Below are 15933 nucleotides of genomic sequence, written 5' to 3' on the forward strand. Positions count from 1 at the left end.
TCCTTGGAAAAGGCCTCGGGATGACTTGAAGGGTGAAAAAAATTTCGTTTCACAAAATTACAAGTATGAGGAGAAGACATGATGTATTATAAGTTAGATCGTGATTGGTGGGAATTCAAAGTTTATAAAGCTTGTTTAGAATTCAAAGTCCAAAATTCATACTGATTTTATCACATAAACATTTCTTTATTAAATTATTAAAATTCAAATTTCAAAGTATATAAATAGAAGAAAAAATCAAAACTTTAAAGAGACTAAAATCTCATAGATTTAAAATAAAGATACCAAAATCATGAATGAGACAAAACAAAAATAAAAATAAAACTTTGTTTAAATCACAATATTTATGTTAATTTTTTTTTTTGCCTGATAATTTAAAAAAATATTATATAACATTTTAGTAAGTAAAAAGGATTTCATATAAAACTAGTAACAAACCCGTGCATTCGCACGGGTTCTGGTACGAGACGCGCATTTGATTCAGATGTATATTTTTTAATAGAAAAAAATTATATTAAAAGTAATTAACATTTTGTTGAAAAAAATAAGAACAATTAACATTAAATTGTATCTATAAAAAATCAGGAACAAAATTGAAATCACCAAAATTAAATTGTGTCTAAATAGCCTTTTGTAACTTCACGTTCCCGTTAATAATCAATATTTTGATCAGTAACTTCATGTTCCCGTTAATATTTAATATTTTGCTCAGTAACTTCGTTCTCGTTAATTTCAAAATATTTTGATCAGTAACTTCATGTTTTCGTTAATATTCAATATTTTGATCAATAACTTCGTGTTCATATTAATATTAAATATTTTAGTCAGTAACTTCAAGTTCCCGTTAATATTCAATAGTGTGATCAGTAACTTCATGTTCCCGTTAATATTTAATATTGTGATCAGTAACTTCATGTTCCCGTTAATATTCAATATTTGAATCAGTAACTTTCGGTTCCCGTTAATATTCAGTATTGTGATCAGTAACTTCATGTTCCCGTTAATATTTAATATTGTGATCAGTAACTTCATGTTCCCGTTAATATTCAATATTTGAATCAATAACTTTCGATTCCCGTTAATATTCAATATTGTGATCAGTAACTTCATGTTCCCGTTAATATTTAATATTGTGATCAATAACTTCATGTTCCCGTTAATATTCAATATTTGAATCAGTAACTTTCGGTTCCCGTTAATATTCAATATTGTGATCAGTAACTTCATGTTCCCGTTAATATTCACTGTTTTGATCAGTAATTTCATGTTCCCTTAATATTCAATATTTTAATCAGTAACTTTAAGTTCCCGTTAATATTCAATACTGTGATCAATAACTTCATGTTCCCGTTAATATTCAATATTTTAATCAGTAACCTCAGGTTTCCGTTAATATTCAATATTGTGATCAGTAACTTCATGTCCCTGTTAATAAAAAAATATTTTAATCAGTAACTTCAGGTTCCCGTTAATATTCAATATTGTGATCGGTCATTTTATGTTCCCGTTAATATTCAATATTATGATAAGTAACTTAATGTTCCCGTTAATATTCAATACTGTGATAAGTAACTTCATGTTCTTGTTAATAAAAAAATATTTTAATCAGTAACTTCAAGTTTCCGTTAATATTCAATATTGTTCAGTTAGACGAATTTGGATACATCATTTATTTTAAATAAAAATGTTAAAAAAGAAGGAAAAAAATTAGATAAATAATTGACTATTTCGTATATAAAAATATTTAGATCAATAATATATTTTCTCCCGTATACCATTTTTGGATTAAAAATATCTAATCATAAATACCATTTCTCGTATATTAAAATATTTAGAACAATAATAGATTTTTTTCCAGACTTCATTTTTGTTTATGTATCATTTACAAAAATATTTGGATCAATAGTAAATTTCGTACATAAAAATATTTAGATCAATAATAAATTTTTTCCCGTATACCATTTTTGATTAAAAAATATTTGGGTCATAAATACCATTTTTCGTAAATAATAGATGTTTTTCCGTATACAAATATTATTTTTGTTCAGGTATCATTTAGAAAAATATTTGGATCAATATTAAATTCTCGTATATTAAAATATTTATATCAATAATATATTTTTTCCCGTATATCATTTTTGGATCAAAAATATTTGATCATAAATATCATTTCTCTTATATAAAAATATTTAGGTCAATAATAGATTTTTTCCCGTATACAGACTTGATTTTTGTTTAGGTATCATTTACAAAAATATTTGGATCAATAGTAAATTTCGTATATAAAAATATTTAAATCAATAATAAATTTTTTCCTGTATACCATTTTTGAATAAAAAATATTTGGGTCATAAATATCATTTTTCGTAAATAATATACTTTTTTTCCGTATACAAATATTATTTTTGTTTAGGTATCATTTACAAAATTATTTGGATCAATATTACATTTTCGTATATTAAAATATTTAGATCAATAATATATTCTTTTCCGTATACAATTTTTGAATCAAAAATATTTGATCATAAATACCATTTCTCGTATATAATAATATTTAGGTCAATAATAGATTTTTTTTCTGTATACAGACTTCATTTTTGTTTAGGTATCATTAACAAAAATATTTGGATCAATAGTAAATTTCGTATCTAAAAATATTTACATCAATAGTAGATTTTTTTCTCGTATACCATTTTTGAATAAAAATATCTGGATCATAAATAACATTTTTCGTAAATAATAATACAAATATTATTTTTATTTAGTTATCACTTACAAAAATATTTGGATCAATATTAAATTTTTGTATAAAAAATATTTAGATCAATAATAGATTTTTTTCTCATATATCATTTTTGGATCAAAAATATTTGATCATAAATATCATTTCTCGTATATAAAAATATTTAGATCAATAATAGATTTGTTTTCCGTATACAGACCTGATAATGTAAAAAAAAATATTATATAACATTTTAGTAAGTAAAAAGGATTTCATATAAAATACTAAGATATATGATTACCCACCTCAACAAAATTAAACAAACTCCGCAGCTCATGACACCATAGTAAAAAAAACATCATTTGAGATTACAACTATTAACCAAGATTTCAAAAAATAGTGAGCTAAGTAATTCCTAGCACATAAATCTCATGTGAAATATATTCCACCACAGATGGCAATGGCAATAGCAACAGAAATATTATCTAAAGAGGTACATAAAAAGGTATGAAATTTGGAGGGAATTAATTACATTTGACACGTGAAAAATCTGCTTCTGTTTTGTCCTTTTCTCCTTTTACTTCATGTCCTTTGTTGTCCTCTCTAAAAAAACTACTAGTTCATTACTACATTTGCCTAGTGAAAAACAATTGCCTTTTGTAAGGTTTTCTTCAACTAATACATTCAATTTAGGCAATGTTTCTTCTGAAATTTAAGGCAACATATAAACATAAACTTCGGGAAAAAGGTGGAGAGTTACACTTATAGTTAAGATTCTTCAAAATTAAATCAGTCTAATAGAAAACTACAAAATCGAACTAAATCACATTGAAATCGTAAAAAAACGCATTTGATTCAAATTTGTTTAGACTATTTTTTTATAAATTGTGCGGTTCGATTTGTGGTTTATATTTTACAAACCGAACCAAACTGCATTATGTTATAATTACGTTTTTAATGCTTATTTTCTTATCTAATCTCTCATCTTTTCTGCTATTTCTTTTTCATCTTGTCTAATCTTTTATCTCCTTTTTTTTCTATTTCATTATAATACTTTTGATATTATTTTATGCTACTATTTTATATTTTTTATTCCACTTTTATCTAATATTATTTTTGTATATTAAATGGAAAACTGTTTTCCAAATATGATGAATTTTATTATTATTTGATAACGCATAAATGATTAATTACAAAGTTATGTTGTCATCTATATGTATACGTATGACTCAACAAATTTTTGTAAAAAAAACCAAACCAACCCAAATCGCATTGATTTGGTTCGATTTTATTTCTAAAAATCAACCAAACCAAACCACATACTTTTTCACTTGCAGTATGGATGATTTTTTATGTCAAAACCGTATACATTTTCACTTGCAGTATGGATGATTTTTTATGTCAAAACCGTTTAAACTGCACCGCAAACGCCCATATATTTTAAAAACCGCTTCCGTTTAAATTTATTCATCATCATGGTAGAAAAAAAGTTAAAAACATTCACCTGAACTAAATAATACTACCTCCGTTCCTTTTTATAAGAGAAAATTCACTTTTTAGATTCATTGAATAATCAATGTATCTAGTCTATAAAGAGACCAAATACATTAGTTATTCAATGAATCTAAAAAATGACTTGTCTCTTATAAAAAAAAGAACGAAGGTAGTAATAAACTTACCTAACACCCTTTTGAAATGATTCCCAAGCAATTTAACGTTTATTGCAAAAGATCATTCCACCTAATGCCACTTTCGTTACAAATATTCGTAAACATTACTTCTTTTGGTTGAAAATCCACTAAAATGGTTAATGATTTACCAAAATTTGGTAGAGAACGTAGTTGTAATAGGCTTGGTTTAAGAAAAATGCAGCAATTATCTCTTGTTATTAATCAAACTTTGAATTTAAGTGGCAAGACTAGGCTATACTATTTTCTCATTTTCTTACCTAGCAAACTTGGTAAAGCTTGAGATATATCGTAAGACATTCTAAAGTTACTAAAGATACGTGATTTTTTCATAGAACTTGACGTGAAATATCATACGACAATACAAGATAGTGATTAATTTTATTTGGATATCAATTGAAAACTAAAGTTCGGTAGTTTTTTTTTATTGAACTAGGTCTCTTGTCATTCAGTAGCCTTTCCTTTCCGTCTGCTACTGCTGCCAGTTTCCAACAGGTAACAAACCATAGAATCAACATCATCTCCAAAAATGCTGTATGCCTCGATCGCTTGTAGGTAACTAAATCCCATCGATAGTAAGATATGCATGCTGCTGCTAAGACTAGACTCGTTCTCTTTCCCGTGTTCCTTCTTGGGATCGCTACGTGATGATCCTGCAACTCCAAGTTTAGCTTATTTATAACAAATTTCAAATACCAAGCACCAAAGATAGAACTGCAATACAGTTTTTAAAGCAAATAAACCAATTCATATGAGGAGATACTAACTTGCTCCAGAAGAAGATGGCTCAGCAGTTGATGTAGACGATTCTCGATGGCCACGTTGATGCTTTAATGTACCACCAGCAAGATATTCAGCTCGAGAAGCTTCCATTACGGAGCGTTCAATTTCCTTCTCTGTGAGCTCAAGATCAGAGTAAAACCTCCCCTCAGCTAATAGTGCCTGTCAGAAGAAAGTTGTAAAAACTAAGGTCATCAGCCTGCAATTTAAAGAACAAAAGAAGTGCACAATGTTACAAGTCAAGATGCTTGCATTATCGATTTGTTGATCCTGCTGAGCTTTAATAGCAGCTTTGACTTGATCTTTGTCAGCATTTCTCTGCATAGTAAATGAAAATGTACAATCAACAATTTTTCAACCAATTTCCATTCAATATAGAATAATGAGACAGTTCACAGTTCCAAGTTAAAGGTCCTTTCATTGGGGCTCCTCAATACTCAGTTTTCTAGAAAAATTTAATGCATAATTCAACTTTTTAGGTTTTTCAGTTGGAAGATAACATGTATTATTAACAGTTCGTTCATAAAATAAAATAGAAAGAAAAAAGAATGCTGCAATGTATTACGAAAGTACCCACCCCACGAAGAGAGCTGAAACCAAGTCCTTCACCAGTTGTTGGACGTCGTGGGTCAACAAGGGAGTTGTAATGGTTACCATAATGAAAACTCAGGCGTACTGGTGGTGAATCAGTGTCATAGCTTCCATGAAATGTATTGATAGGCTCTGCATTAATAAGTTATGTTATTTAGTAAAATGGTAGATGACAAACAACTATAAATAAAGATCAGCTCTACCTGTGGAGTAGGAGTATATATGAATAGGTCTATTATACATTTCAGACATGGCTTGGATCTCAACATTGTTGCCATAAACCTGCCAACAAGAGTAACATAATTAACACCAATTCAGAAAGTTAAAAAGTACTATCTATCAACAAACTAAAACTGCTAGTGGTGCTAAAAGTTGAATATAATCATATTTTCGAGGGAAAAAGTAAACTTTCACTACTCAATCATTAATTATAAAATCAAGGGAGTAAAATCCAGAAAATGCATATTTGTAATGCATTTGAGATCATTAGTTGTTGAGATCTCTCTTAATTTTATAAAGTGAATACTCGCTAGAGAAGAGGTAAATTCATAGTGAATTTGAGACATTTGAGACCATGTGTAAATTTGTAACATGTCCATTATTCTTTGGTGTACACAGTGATTAGAATTTCATTAAAAACATGTAAGCTTTTTATCATATGAAATGGACTATTGCCATACCTTTCAACTCATTTATCCAAAAAACCAGACAACGTTAATATGTAATATGTACACATTGTAACTTCATGGTTGAAAAGTAAGAACTAAGTATACAACACTAATTAGCAAAAATGGGAAATAGAATGTTGTGACCCACCAAAGACTCGAACTCGGTTCATTTATGCAACAGATACACAGCCAAACAAACTATTAGGCATTCAAAATTTTACCAAGCACATGCAGCCAAACATACTTTTCTAAGGGAAACTTGTACCAGCTGTCAGGGAGTAAAACTAACAGCTACTGCACCTTAAATTAAACTAAAGATCCATGCATAACCCCACCAATTCTCTTGACAATTCGATCATAGCAAGAATGCAAATAATTCCCTTAATCACAAGATCTAATTGCCTAACCTGGACGTCGATGAAAGAATTGTAAAGCTAAAAAAAATAAACTTATCTGAACATCTTAAAAAGAGTGAAGCAATAAGATTTTGGCAGGAAAAAAGAAATATCTAAATAAAGATTGATGAAGGAAAAGTGGAGAGAACATGATGACCTAATCATGAATCACAATCTAGATAGTTTTGACAAAAACAATATGGTTTATATGAAAAAAGAGTTGTGAGAAGGAAACAATCATAGCCCACAACTGGATTATTTGACAAGTTAAAGTGTGCGATTGTGCGTGTGCATTTTCAACTACTGATTGCATTGATCAATCCCGTACGTTCAAAAGTACAGCTTTCAAAACATTTGGGGAAATCGTATAAATGAATATGCTAGAAGGGAACAATCACAAACATCTGAATCAACTGGCCAGTTAAAGTGTGTGGGTGTGTGTGGGTGTGCGCGGGCGCGCTTTGTCAACTACTAATTGCATTAATCACTACCACAAGTACAAAAGTACAGCTTTCAAAACATTTGTGAAGATTCAAACCTAAATATTAAGAAATTTCTTCGAAAAATAATACATGCAAGGGAAATTTTGGCATGTTTGTTCTAAAATGCTAAAAGCCCAGCAATTGCTGGAGTAAATTAAAATGTCATAAAGTAAAAAAAGAAACCCAAATCATGCTGCAACATACCTTATCTCTTCTCTTCCTCTTACAGTATGAGGAGAAACCTTCTGTTATAAATTGAGAAAAGTGATCCCTCTCCCGCTCCTGAAGACATAAAATCAATATAAGTGACAAGGTTTGTTTGATTCACAGGAAGTATCCTAATAGAATTAGAAATAATGATGAAAAGCAAGACCAGGAAAATAAGACGCAGTACAACATATCACAAGAGTTTAAACAGAATGGGCAAACCTAATGCGTTGGCCCAGATAATATAATTTTTTGTTACAACATTATTTCCTTCATACCAGTGTTTGAAAGAAACGTCCAGGAAGTTGCATTTATACTGCTAAAATTACACAAAAACACAGATGGTAAAAGAGCCGATCATAGAATGATAGGAGGGCCAGTTTGATTCACAGAGGCAATATTATAATAGAATGAGAAAGAACAAATCAAAAGCGAGACCAGAAGGAAAATGGCCGAGTAAGCAAAAAATGAGAAAATATGATGTAATGCAATAAATCAAGTGCAGATTAATATTATTTATGAAAGAAAATTAGTTCCTTCAATTCATAGTTCATGTTTCAATTATTCCTGATAATAATAATATATTAGTCATTCAAACTTATTCCTTGCTTATTTACATCTTAGAAGATAAAAACACATCCAAGAGTGCAGAATACTCTGTTGTTAAAGTTCAGAGCTTCCCCTTCTTCAACATAGTTCATGTTTCAATTACTTCTGATAATAATAATATATTAGTCATTCAAACTTATTCCTTGCTTATTTACATCTTAGAAGATAAAAACACATCCATTCACTAACTTATTCTTAAAACCCTAACATTTTTGTTGATTTCATAAATAATCAGAAAGTCGCAGGCATTCCATCATGCCAATACTGGGTAAAACCTAGATACATTTAAGACCTTCAATATGAATCCCTAAACCTAAAAGGAAACCTTCTTAAATTCCTTACCGTAATTGCAAAAAATAGTTTTAAAACCACAACCATAGTGGCAGACTGGCACTGGCAGTGTTCCTAACTCTGTAGAATGCACTAATTAATTTGAAAATTTACTTATTAGTTATTAATTATTATACAACACAAAACCCATGAACCTTGATAAGAAATGAGACCTCCTTTTAGGAGAATACCATTTAACCCATGAACATCATATCATTAAGTCATACAATTGATTGGAATCTGACCTAACAAGAACTAAGAAGAACAATTTATTTACTTATTATACAACCACAAAACCCATGAACCTCGATAAGAAATGAGACCTCCTTTTAGTAGAATACCATTAAGCCCATGAACATCATATCACTAAGTCATACAATTGATTGGAAGCCGACCTAACAAGAACTAAGAAGAACAATTTATTATTGTTACAACAACACGCAGACACGGATATTGAGGGAAAATACATTTAGCACAATATAAACATACCATAGAATCTATTATTGAAAAAACAAACATACCATGTAATCTATGCTCATCTGCCTGACCAAATCATACAGCTCTGAGTCCCCATACACTTGGTCTGCAACAGCACGAAAAAGGCAATTGCCATCCGCTGTCATTCTTTTTACTTCATAGCCTTTAACCCTTCTAATATCAAATTCAAACTGCCGCTCTCTTTCCTGACATGGATGTCAATACCATTTTGTTATATGATATTATTTCAGTGAAAGGCATGAATAAACCTTCTAATTAACTAATAGTACATAAACATGCAATAGTGGAAACCTAACATATAAATTCCAATATAGGAAACCTAACAAAACAGCCCTTTCGAAACTAGGCCAAAATGATGGAAGTGGGATTAGGCATTTAGCCATACCTAGAAAGAAAGAAGTGATAAAGTAATAGCTCTAACGTATAAATGAAGAAGCTCAGTTAAAAAATGTAGGATAATTAATCACCATGGTCCTTCTCTTGTAGCATGAAGAAAGCAACAAAATTATCCACATTATTCCTACAGAGTATTTTCTTAGAATTATCCATATGAAGAAAGCAACAAAATTATCCATATTATTCCTACAGAGTAGTTTCTTAGAATTATCCATATGAAGAAAGCAACAGAATTATCCATATTATTCCTACAGAGTATTTTCTTAGAATACACCCACAAATACTATGTCCTAAAAGAATGGCGAATTATGAAATGAAGTTCAATAGAACATACTACAACAGTTAATCATTAATTACTCACTAAGACCGAGGTAATCATCAACTTACTGCATCAGCATAAGAGGACACATAGCATGGATTCTGTTCATCGGCACTATTATACCCATCACTTTCACTATGCGCCTTGGGAGATGAAGGCCGCGACCCAGCAGGTGAAGACCTAGCCGAAACAACAGGCCACACATTTGTTCTCCTTGGTGATCCTGCATTAACAGCATTAGGAGACCCTGATGCACCTCTTCTTGAAGTTAAGTTAGTTGCTGAAGGCTTTGGAGGTGGAACAGGAGGAGGTGGAGGATGTGAACTACCACCACCAACATTAACAGTGTTATCCTCACACAAGCCTTCGTTCTCTATCACGGGTCTTTCTTCCTGAGAACCCTCAACCTCTTCTTTAACATCTTTCCCAGGAAGATCAGCCAACACTTCTTTGCCTAAAGGTGCATCACTCTCCTCCAAACAAAGACTTTCCATAAAAAGCTCATCACTTTTTACCCTGTTACTAGTCCCAGCATACTCCAAAATCTCATCACCAACAGTCAGCTTATGTTGCTCCTCTACACTTTCCTCCTCCTTAGCAGCCGATTGAGCCTGTGTTCCCTGCTCCGGCCGAACAGAAGACCCAGCACCAGCACGGCCATGGTTAGGATTCTGATTAGGGTTGTTAGCATTAGTATTAGGGTTCTGAGAACTACCACCGGTGGAAGAACCACGCTGAACATAGATACGAGTCATGGTAAACTAGTAAACAAGTATCCCGAACAAGCCACCAAAAACGATGGCGTTTCAAGCACCTCAGTGATCCAAAACCCTAAACCAAAAGAGCTTATCACGTGTTCTTGCCCTGGGTGCAGTGATGCCAATGCCTTTGCTGAACGATTTCTTCAGATCCTCGCAACAAAACGATCTCTGCATTCCCCTAATAATTCTCATCAGACCCAAACCCTTCAACTTTAAACAACAAAACCTTCTTTGAGATGTCGAATTTACCGAATTTTTCACCACCGCCGAATCAGCTTCCTCCTCCGCAACCGCCACCTGCACAAAAACGCCATCATCATTTCTTTTTTATCAAAAATAATCTTCCTTTAATTATCTTTAATTACTCGAAAAATAGCACAAGAATCGTCGAAGATTAACAGAACAAAAAAATCAATTTCTATTTATTTATAACAACAATATTAATTAATCAGACGCAGAAAAATCAAATCGTCGAAGATAAACCTGTGAGAATCGAGAGAAATTAATGGGAGAAAATTAGGGTTTTGTTTGTGAGGAAGAAAAATTAGGGAAAGAAAAGTGAGAGTGGAAGGTTAGAATGTTGAGAGAGAAAGAAAAATAGAAAGAAGAAGTTGCTAGCGATTTTAACGGTGGAAGGAAAAGAGAGTGGCACGTGATCTAGAGTCTACCAAACGACACGTGGTTAGTTCGTATAGTTAATAGCACGTGCTGGTTTAGTTAAATGGTTCGTGATGATGGATGAATGGTGTTTAATGTTTCAGAGTGAGTGACATGGCGATTCGGAGTTTGGTTTTGGGTTTTGAACCGTTGGATTGAGTATGGTGGGAGAGAGTTGGCTCAGATTATCGCTACAAGGTGGCACCATCTTAATAGTACATGCGATTATCTTCTTTTTTTTTCGTCTGTTTGGTTTTGAGAAATTAGAAACATCTACAATTTTAGAAAAAGTAAAATAAATAAATAATATACATGGAAACGCAATTGTAAAAATATGGAAATTATTACTCAACATGTATATTTTCTTACTACTAAATACTAAGCATGTAAATGCAAAGTTAAAAACATGGATTAGTTATCACATATATTTATTTTAGGTTTTGTTTGGAATGCATTGAATTGTAAAGAAATTTTATATGAATGATAATTAGATTTTAATTTATGTTTAACTTTTATTTTAATTATATCTAAAATAATGATTATTAATGGTGGTAATTGAATGATTCTATAAAAAAAATATAATTAATGGTGGTAATTTAGTGATTCTATAAAAAAAATGAATTTAATGGGAATATACCGACGGTGTAAAGTAGTTTTACAGTAAATTGTAACAGTCAGATTTTAAATTATATTTGACTTTTATTTTTTTATTTTAATTATATATAAAATAATAATTATGAATGGTTGTGATGGAATGATAGTGTAAAATTTTTTACCAATGCATAACCATTAATCTCAAAAAAAAAATTACACCGACAATGCATAATAATTAATCTTTAATTTATAAACTCATGATTATTTAAAGGTGTATTATTAACTTTAGGGTTGTGTATGGTTAACCACCTATTCTGAACCAATTCACTTTTATCATTATAGTTTATAAATCAAATCATTTGCTACAAAAACCACTTTGAGAGATATAATTGGTTTCAAATCGGTTTAAAATCGATTTTAATTTGAATATATTTCAATTCAAATTTGTCTCACTTTTAGTTTCCGTTATCCCAACGTCGATCCATTTTTCACCAACCTCAAATAGGTATCAAAATTTTCTCTTTCTTCTCCTTTCAATGTAACGGTGAGAATCTTTTAAAAAAAATTATTTTTTCATATAATTTTGATTGTGAATTATTAAATGTATGGTTCTGATTTTATTCTTGAATTTAATTTCAATATAAGTACTCCTTATAAACTTTACTATATATTCGTTTAGTTAATCACTATAGGAAAAGGACAACAAAATAATTGTTGTACTTGATGAAGTATAGTAGAGTACATTTCAGTTCTGAATGGCCTTGAATCTATATATGATGATTTCATTGTTGAGATATTATTGGGATTAGTTGAGATATTATTGGAATTGATATTATTAATATAATATCAAATATAATCTAATATAATAATATCAAATATAATTCAAGTTGTGTAAGCCCAAGTCCAATTAAGGTTGTATATAAATAGTCATAGTTTGTATCATTATTTGTACAATTCAATTCAATAATATAATCCTTATTTCCTTTATTCTCTCTATTCTCTCCTCACTTAAAATGTCTCACGCCCTAACAAATTAGTATCCAGAGCTTCAGGTTATTGTTCTTGAGAACTTCACGTTAGAGATCATGTTTCTAGGGAACGTGAATCAATCGTTGCAAAGATGAACGGTACTAAGGGCATTCCGGATTCACCTCCAATGTTTTACAGCAAGAATTGGATTCGATGGAGAAAACATATGCAATCTCTGTTTGGCTTTCATGAGACCCTAGAAGTAGGGAACGTGAATCAATCGTTGCAAAGATGAACGGTACTAAGGGCATTCCGGATTCACCTCCAATGTTTTACAGCAAGAATTGGATTCGATGGAGAAAACAGATGCAATCTCTGTTTGGCTTTCATGAGACCCTAGAAATGGTTACTAATGGAGTTCCTGTGTTGGCTGCAAATGCATCCAACGGACAGAAAATTGCCAACGTCGAAGTCAAGAAGAAGGATTGCAAAGATGCATATTGCATTTAGACGGCGGTTGATATGACTAACTTCGATAGAATCTCTCATGCTGAATCGGAGAGGGAAGCAAGGGATATTCTTGTTAAGTGTTATAAAGGAGGTGAGAAAGTCAAGGTTGTCAAGTTGTAGACCTTGCGTCGATAATATGAATTATTATTGATGGGAGAAGACGAAAAGGTTACAGAATATGTGTCGAAGGTGCAGCAACCCGTCCATCCCATGAAAGGTTGTGGTGAGAGCCTAACCGATAAGATCATAGTTGAGAAGGTAATGCGTACGTTGACCTCTTACTTTGATCACGTTATCGTAGCTATTCAAGAATCCAATCAACTTCAAACCCTAAAATTGGAAGATTTAGTTGGTTCGTTGGAGGCGTATAAGATGAAGATTGTCTTAAGGAAAGGAGTTCAAGATTCGATACAAGCTTTACAGGCTCAGTCATAGAGAAAGAATAGTGGTTCCAACAAATTCAAAGGCAAAGTCGACAAGACTCGTGACAAGAAGCCTTGGTCGAACTCTCATGAGCAGTAGGTCGAAGATGAACTTCTGAATCCTCGAAAGGAAAAGGAGGAAACTATTGAAAGGACAGGGAAGATAAGAAAGGTAAAGGTGTGCAGTGCTATCACTGTGAGAAGTGGGGTCACTTGTCTAAACATTTTTGGTATAGGAAAGACAGTGGATCGACAAAAGGCAAAGACGAATGAGCGAACTTTGCATGCTAAGATTCAGATGATTCTGAAGGTATGGTGGTTATGGTTCTAGTTGCAGATAACCATGTCGAATCCAAGATCTGGTTCCTTGTCTCAGGCTGCTCAAATCACATGACTGGTTAAAATGTGTGGTTAGTAAATTTCGACGGGTCGAAGAAGAGCAAGGTAAAACTTGCAGATAATAGTTCGTTGCAACCAGAAAGTACTGGTAACATATAAATGAGTAATGGAGGGAAAGCTATGATTAAAGATGTGCTCTATGTACCTGGAATGAAGTGCAACTTGCAAAGTGTTAACTAGTCGAAAAAGGTTTTTCAGTTGTCATGAAAGATGGAATTTTAAAATTGTTCGACACCCAGAACAATTTGGTCTTGAAATCTCCTTTGTCGAAGAACAGGATATTTAAGACCTTAATCAGTTCAACTGAAGTACAATGTCTAAAAACTGTTGTCGGCCACAAAGATAGTTAGTTGTGGTATTTGAGGTTTGGACATTTGAATTTTTGATCACTCAATCAACTGATTACTCAAGATATGGTTATTGGTATTCCAAGTCTTGAGATGCCTGACAAATTTTATGAAGTTTGTTTAGTTGGGAAGCAATCCAAAAATTCTTTCGCTTCGACGATGCCAATGAGATCATCCTGGATACTCGAAGTGGTACATTCAGATGTATGTGGTCCATTCGAAGAACATACCCTTGGTGGAAACAGATATTTTTTTTCGTTTGTCAATGAGTTTCGTTGAAAGTTGTGGCTCTATGTGATCAAGACAAAGGACAAAGTATTTGACATCTTTAAGAGATTCAATATACTTGTCGAAAACCAGAGTGAGAAAAAGATCAAATTTCTGCAAACAGCCCAGAGGTGGAGAATACACATTTGAGATGTTCAAAGACTTGCTGGTAATTGGAAATAGCTTGGAGAACTTGTCAAAGTTCAAAGAGTTGATGATGAAGGAATTTGAAATGTCAGATCTAGGAAAATTGTCTTATTTCCTAGGAATGAAATTTCAAATGTCGAAGCAAGGTATGGTGCTACATCAAAGGAAGTATGTCAAAGAGATACTCAAGAGATTCAGAATGGATGATTCAAATCCTGCATCCTCACCTGTCGAAACAAACTTGAAGTTGGAGAAGCATGGAGAGGAAGACAAGGTCGATGTAACTTTGTTCAAAGAAATTATTGGATATCTGAGATATGTGTGCTATAGTCGACCTGATATAGGTTTCGCAGTCGGAATTAGTGAGCAGATACATGAGTGAACCAAGAGTGTCACATATGAAGGCTGCAATAAGAATTCTAAGATACCTAAAAGGATCGATAGATTATGGAATTCTATTTCGAAAAGACTCTGAAGGCGAAGAAGCAACAGTTACTTGCTTTTAAGATGTTAATTGGTGTGGAGATAAGGAAGATCAAAGAAGCACAACTGGATATTTCTTTCAAATATTTGGTGCCCCAATTTCATTGTGTTTGAAGAAACAACCCGTGGTGACATTATCATCGTGTAAAGCTGAATATATCGCAGGATCTTATTCTGCATGTCAAGCAATTTGGATCATATCAGTACTTGAAGAAATGGAGGTCGAAGTGATGAAACCTCTTGTGTTACAAATAGACAACAAGTCAACCATAAATCTGACGAAGAATCCAGTTCTGCATGGAAGGAGTAAGCATATCGAAGCTAGATTTCACTTCTTGATGGAAAAGGTAAATCAAGGTGAAGCACATCCCTAACTAACTTAAATTAAGATGTAGTGCATGTTTGAAAAAATAATACTATTAAGAAAAACTATGCGGCGATTTTGACATGAAAGCTTAGTTATGTAGTTTTATATTTTTACCTAAAAAATATTTTGGAACGCAAGAAATAATCTTCAAACGTTATTCAAAAACATGCATAATATGACATAATGTAAATTGTATTATGACAATCATGTGTAAAACTAGTAGAACATGTGCATCTGCACAGAAAAAACATTTATATCTTAAATTATCCATTTGTAATTGAATTTTAGTTAAAGTTGTATTTAGATATGAAACGATCATAGTATA

General features: G+C 31.8%; 1 protein-coding gene across 2 annotated transcripts; it reads right to left on the minus strand.

The window, feature by feature from the left end:
* Positions 1-4717: 4717 nt before the first annotated feature.
* Positions 4718-11058, minus strand: LOC131653535 (OVARIAN TUMOR DOMAIN-containing deubiquitinating enzyme 6). 2 transcript variants are annotated; one of them, XM_058923709.1, is made up of 10 exons: positions 10930-11058; positions 10696-10743; positions 9754-10614; positions 8994-9155; positions 7531-7608; positions 5985-6063; positions 5768-5913; positions 5443-5508; positions 5178-5352; positions 4718-5063 (listed from the first exon to the last, which is right to left on the minus strand). In XM_058923709.1, exons 3-10 carry the CDS (start codon positions 10438-10440, stop codon positions 4855-4857), a joined length of 1602 nt encoding a protein of 533 aa, XP_058779692.1. In that variant the 5' UTR covers positions 10441-10614; positions 10696-10743; positions 10930-11058; the 3' UTR covers positions 4718-4854. The 2 variants fall into 2 exon arrangements, with proteins under 2 accessions (XP_058779692.1, XP_058779691.1); XM_058923708.1 differs by having other exon boundaries at positions 9754-10743.
* Positions 11059-15933: the final 4875 nt, after the last annotated feature.

Source organism: Vicia villosa, linkage group LG2, assembly GCF_029867415.1.
Source record: "Vicia villosa cultivar HV-30 ecotype Madison, WI linkage group LG2, Vvil1.0, whole genome shotgun sequence".
NCBI classification, from domain to species: domain Eukaryota; kingdom Viridiplantae; phylum Streptophyta; class Magnoliopsida; order Fabales; family Fabaceae; genus Vicia; species Vicia villosa.

Bases quoted from the DNA above. Each gene is read 5' to 3' on its own strand.
- LOC131653535 (XM_058923709.1), bottom strand. From the start codon at position 10,440: ATGACTCGTATCTATGTTCAGCGTGGTTCTTCCACCGGTGGTAGTTCT. The intron at 9,156-9,753 runs GTAAGTTGATGA...CATCCATGTCAG, and splicing joins TGTCCTCTTATGCTGATGCA to GAAAGAGAGCGGCAGTTTGA. The intron at 6,064-7,530 runs GTATGTTGCAGC...TCTTGTTGGCAG, and splicing joins AGAGGAAGAGAAGAGATAAG to GTTTATGGCAACAATGTTGA.